The sequence below is a fragment of the Rhincodon typus genome, chromosome 25, assembly GCF_021869965.1.
Source record: "Rhincodon typus isolate 14 chromosome 25, sRhiTyp1.1, whole genome shotgun sequence".
Classification (NCBI taxonomy): Eukaryota; Metazoa; Chordata; class Chondrichthyes; order Orectolobiformes; family Rhincodontidae; genus Rhincodon; species Rhincodon typus.
The window spans coordinates 7,718,173-7,724,172 of NC_063356.1; the positions used below are offsets into that span (position 1 = coordinate 7,718,173).

Consider the following 6,000-nt stretch of genomic DNA (forward strand, 5'->3'; position numbering starts at 1 on the left):
TAAGGATAAATTCCCCTTTTTTTATGCGTGTATGGAGAATGAAAAATTACAACAAATTTTCTTTGTTTAATGTTGCATTTTAAAGGCTAAGAGAGTCTCTCAACTACTCCAGATGGTATTCTTGATGTCTAAGATAGCTATCAGGCAGCTTGCAGCATAGCTCCTTGTGGTACTGGCTTCCTGCATCCTCTTTATCCCTCCAATTACCCTAAAATAATTCATTGCTGATCCAGTTTTGTCGCTGTAGGGAAGTGAACTCAGTTCCAAGCCTGCTATTTGCATGACCAAATTAGAAGAGAATCCATTCTCTTAACCCTCAGTTTATGCGTACTGTTTGTGGATAAGGAAGAAATGAAGTGCGAATGTGAATTCAGTTTGGTGATAGTAATCTTAAAAAAAATCATTATGCTTTCTCAGTCCAATATTAATGCCAAGATTATCCCAAAATGGGGCTCTTCAAAACTTGTGTCAGTAATGTCAGTGTTGGGAAAAGGCTCACTTTGCAAAGTTTGCACTTGGTGTTAATTTTAGCTGCATCCCTGGTTAAGTGTAACACTGGCTAGGAACAGAGTAACATTGTTTTTACCTTCCCACTGACCCCACAACCCCTCTTAGTTCCAATCTCAGAAAAGTATAACCTGTTTTAAAAAGCTGACATCTCCATGTTCAACACCAATGAATCTTTGTGGCCTGAAATAGACTCATAGGGTTGTACAACACAGAAACAGACTTTATGGTCCAACTTGTCTATGCTGACCAGATATCCTAAATTTAATCCAGTCCTATTTGTCAGCATTTGGCCGATATCCCTCTAAACTCTTCCAGTTCATGTACCCATCCAGATGCCTTTTAAATGTTATAAATATACCCACCTCCTCTGCGAGCTCATTTTTATAGTTATTACGGAGACTGGCGAGTTCCACCTTTCCCCTTTGGAACCAAAATACATTCAGATTGCAGAATCTAAAGAAACTTGGTCTCAAAGGATTTTAAAACCAGACAGCACAGAAGGAGGCCGTGCCGGCTCTTTGATAGAATGAATGCATTTTTGCACCAGTTTCCTGCTCTTTCTTCATAGTCTGGATTTTCTTTTATTATCCCTTCAAGTATTTAACCAATTTTTAAATGTTGCTGTTGAATCTGCTTTAATCACTGTTTTCAGCCAATTTTAGACCATAATTTGTTGTATAAAAACCTTTCCAGACTACATGGTTGACCCTTGAGTAGCTGAGCAAAGCCATTCAGTTCTACAAACAAGACAGTCCAACTCCTATCCCTTCAGGGTAACTAGAGATGGATAATAAATGCTAGCATCACCCACATCCCTGGAACAAACAAAATGAGTTTTCTCCATCTACGCTGCCCCATCCTTACCCCAGAAAGATGCTAAGAATAACATCTGTAAATAGTGTGAGTCGTCCATGCTACTTCTGGTCTGATTTCGATAATGCATAAGCTAAAACTTGCCCTCAAAATACCAGGAATGCTGTTGAGAATGTAGGCCCTGTCATGGTTAAGATGTTAGGTCATGGTTCACATCCAGGTTTGCTCTCTGACCTCTGGACCACTGATGTTGCTTGTGGTGCTTGACTTCCAGGGCAGAATGTTAATAGGTTTGAAGTAGTTAGTAAGCGGATTACCTTTCAACACAGCAGCAAGCGGGGTAATTTGGGTGGAGGGGACAACTGTGGAGGTAAGAGGAAAGTTGAGAGAGTTTAGTTTCACATTAAACCCTAAAAACGAAACAGTTAAAATAGACAATCTGAATGGAATTGAACAAGAACAATCAAAGGATGCAGTGGGTTACAGCAGGAACAACATGCAAAGTGACTGAAAAACAAGACCCTTGTTCAATGAACAGAACACTTATCCCTTCGATATTCATTCTGAGTTTCTGCTCAGTCTAGGATCTATCTAATTATTTGTGGTACAGGGTAGAGCACTGGTGACTTGCATGATAGCAACAGGTTCATTTTTCATTAATGTGCTCGGTATAATTGTTAAGAATTGTCAGGATCAGTACAGATTCCAACTGCTCCCTTTGGCTTCATGTGCAGAACTCAATTGTCTCTGGCTGAGGACCTGTGACATCAGCAAATTGGCAACACTCAATGTAACTTAAACATTAACTCATTCAGAACTATTACATTATGGAACATTCTCCCGCCATTTAACGAGTTAATGTATCTGACACTGTTACATTTACCACTACCCATTTCCTTCACCTCCAAGTCTCAGACTTCGAACATAATAGAATCATAGATCATAAAATCCCTACAGTGTGGAAACAGGCCCTTCACCCCAACAAGTCCACACTGACCCTTGGAGCATCCCACCCAGACCCATCCCCCTAATCTACACATCCCTAAACACTACGGGCAATCTAGCATGGCCAATCCTCCTAGCCTGCACATCTTTGGACTGTGGGGGGAAACTGGAGCATCCAGAGGAAACCCACGCAGACACGGGGAGAATGTGCAAACTCCACACAGACAATTGACCGAGGGTGGAATCAAACCTGGGTCCCTGGTGCTGTGAGGCAACAGTGCTAACCACTGAGCTACCTTGCCACTGAGGCAGCCTAGACTTTTCCCAATGTTCCCACAACACACTCTCCTCAGACTTGAAAGAATGGTAGGGCTTAAGCTTGAGGTCTTTTGACCTTGATTCTGGTCTGTGGATCACATCTCCACTGGAGGATCTTTCATCTCTTGGATATCCTTCATGGATACTGTTGTTTCCTGGTAGACCCAATCTTTGATCCATTACTTTATCTGAAGGATCTTTAAACTGCTGCATTTTTCTTTGAAGAGAAATTTTTCCCTGCTGACTCAGGTAGCCACCGTATAACATTATTAGGGGACATTTAATCTCAAGAATACCTGTAATGGAAAACAATCACCTCTGTTGAATGAAGTTATTTCTTCATTGCTGTAGCCTGGATTTCTGAAAGAGGCAATTGTTATTTTGATTTGAATAGGTATTCTTTCTTTGGCAGTTGCCTGGATTTTAAGATCAGACAATTTATTCTTTTTAAAGATGTCCTGAATCTATGGATATTTATCTGTTTTCCATGGAGACTTTGCATCTCATCTCCTCAATGTGTTGCTTCAGCTGGATGTCTTCAGTCACTCTAGGTATTTGATTGGTGAGCTGGATTTTACTACAGCTTCAGCCTTGCTACTGGAAGGCTCTGTACATGCAGAGTTCTGCATGTTCTACTGCATCTATTTATTCACCAGAGTGTTCTGCTGTCTGACATTGTTAGTTAAGGATTCCTGGATTGACTCAAACCGAATTGTACTGTTTTCATCCTTGTTCTTAGTGTTTGCTTTCACCTACAAGTTTTGCTGACTTTTACATTCTTAATGTCTTTGGTGATGGCAGGAGTATTTCTCAACCTGACAACCCTATGTAATTGTAGATTTCACAACAAGTAAGTTTGAGACCTTTAACCTCTATAGAAGCCTTTGGCCACTACTTGGCTGACTGAGCTCTGGTGGCACTCCTGGCAATTCCTGAGGGTTCTCTTTCCAAGAAAACTTCCCACAGGTAAGCTGGAATAACTAGCTTTCTGGCAAGCATTAGAAAATCATCTATAATTGTGAAATGCTCAAAGTATGTGTTCTCAGTCAACTTGCTGGATTGTTGGCGTGTCCAGTGAAGTTTCACTAGTTTGGTACTGGGTGTAGAGAGAGTGCAAATTATGTAGGCATCTTCAGTTCTCTTACTTTCCTTGTGTTGTGACATAATGTGTACCTTACCTATGGTTTTGACAGTATTTTTTCAGCTGCGTCACAGGGGATACCTTGATCATATTGACCTGTTCGTGTGCGTAGCGTTTCCCTTCACTGAAGCTTTGTGAATAAGCAGATCTCTCTTGCTATTTCTTCTCATAATATTTATTTATTATTTTATCTGTAAAGTTGTTTTAAATCAATGGCATTTCAATACCATTTGCAATCTGTTGTTCTCTCAGCATGTCTTCCTGCATTCATCAACGCTGATTTAGGTTTTGTTTGCTGAAGCTTGTTAGACTCTCATTACAGCAACATGTCAGTAACTTCCTTGCCAATTCTTTTTAAAAATCTGTAATGCCATAATAATGTATGAAATTCTTCGATAAACATTTAAACAATATTAACTTGCTGCTCTGCAGTGATTTACTCCTTTCAAACTTTTAATTTCTGTTTCACTGCAATTCTGTCTGTCCATGGTTTTCCATCTTATTAAAGGTTTTCTTGTTTTTTTACGGGCAAGCTGGATAATTTACTGCTTTTAACAGTCCAGAACACAGCATACTTCCTCCTGCATTTCTGAAGTAGGGTCCCAACCCGAAACGTCAGCTTTCCTGCTCCTCTGATGCTGCCTGGCCTGCTGTGTTCATCCAGCTCCATACTGTGTTATCTCTATAATTCCTCCTGCATACTTCTTTTAAAATTAAGTTCTTTTGGTAGTGGTTTTTTATAAATCTTTGTAATAAAATTGTGGTTTAATTGCTGAATAAATCTTTTTTAAATCTTAAGTTTCTTCGGTATTGTCTTCTTCTGCTGGGATCTTTTCCCAGTTTCACTAGAAGAGACTGTTTTAGCTAAATTCTGAGGTTTTCCTGATTCTGCATCTCCAGCACTGATTACTTTCCCAGCGTTTTCACCGTCCTTTGAATTTGTGTCTTGTGGACCCTACTCACAGTAGCAGTACAGCTTGTATTTTTCCCACAGGGCTGTCTTATTATGGTTCAAAACATTCTGACACCCTTCATTGACATTAAAGCAATAAGATTTCATGGGCCAAAGTATCTTTTCGTACCCATAACATTTTCTCCTGCTCTGTTTGTACTTCGTATTTTGTGAGATTGTGTCTTGAGGCACAGTTGGTAGCGTCCTTGCTTCTCAACTAGAGGTTCAAGGAATGAGTCTCACACCTAGACTTGATAGACATGGAAAGTGCAGGTTGACTGGCAACTTGCAAATCCTTCCAATGATCCAATGGCAGGCAATAACAGAGAGACTCCAAGTCAGCCACACTTGATGAGGAGTGGCACCTCTCTAACCTCTCCTCTGGTATCGGGCTACCAACCTATTCTGCAAGAGATAATATGTAAATGCATGCTTCATCAAACATCTTTAGTTGCGGGAAGGCTAAGAGGAAGAATGTGAGCATTCTGGCTTTATGGTACTTGCCTGACATGAATGACATGAAAACGTGTCATTTATGGTAGACACTCTATTGATAACATGGCTGCCACAACCAGCCCTATATCAATAAGAGTGAACATGTACCGAGTAAGGGCTGCACAAGTTGGAGACCACCAAGGTAAAACATTTTCAAAGCACATTCACCAGGTGAACCCTCTGTCCAAGCACAGGGTTGTTAGTTTTGAGGTTCTAGGAATAAATAAAGGCAGCCATGTTGCACAGAAAATTGTGCTACCTGCTTGGAGGGAAAGATGTTGGGAAATATAATCATTCCACCACAATTTTCCTCCGTGGGGCAAACAAAACAATAAAAGAAAGGGCAAGAGAGATACATCTGATTTCTGTTTCAAAAGCAATGCCATTATTTTCTCAATTTATGGCTTGGAGAAGCAATAAGAACATGAAAGTTACCTAGAACAGTGAGGCGTGCCTTGGCTGAGTCACTGTCCAGTTCTGTGCTGGCTATACATGTGTAGATCCCTTCATCTCGTTCAGACACGTTAATGATTGTTAAAGAGTCATCATCTTTCTTCATCCTGAAATCAAAGATGGTTCTAAATAACTCTCAGTTTTTTTTTGCCTTTCCCTCCATTTTCCCCCCCTCTCCATTTGGGATCTACTGGCCAATGCTGGTGAGGTACTGCCCTTCATTAATGAGACACTGGAATATCCTGATGAACAACTGACCCATGTTGGTGAGGGACTGGCCCATGTTAATGAGGGACTGGCCCATTGTTAATAAGGGAATGGCCCGGGTTAGTGAGGGACTGGCCCATTGTTAATGAGGGAATGGCCCATGTTA

The 6,000-nt window shown here is 40.7% G+C and overlaps 1 protein-coding gene across 1 annotated transcript in view; it reads right to left on the minus strand.

The window, feature by feature from the left end:
- Positions 1-6,000, minus strand: part of nfasca (neurofascin homolog (chicken) a) — a 126,624-nt gene that overhangs the window by 66,603 nt on the left and 54,021 nt on the right. Inside the window, exons 15-16 of the mRNA XM_048612000.1 lie at positions 5,610-5,734; positions 1,641-1,685 (exon numbers count right to left, since the gene is read on the minus strand). Of these exons, the coding sequence (XP_048467957.1) occupies positions 1,641-1,685; positions 5,610-5,734 (170 nt within the window). The remainder of the gene's footprint in view (positions 1-1,640; positions 1,686-5,609; positions 5,735-6,000) is intronic.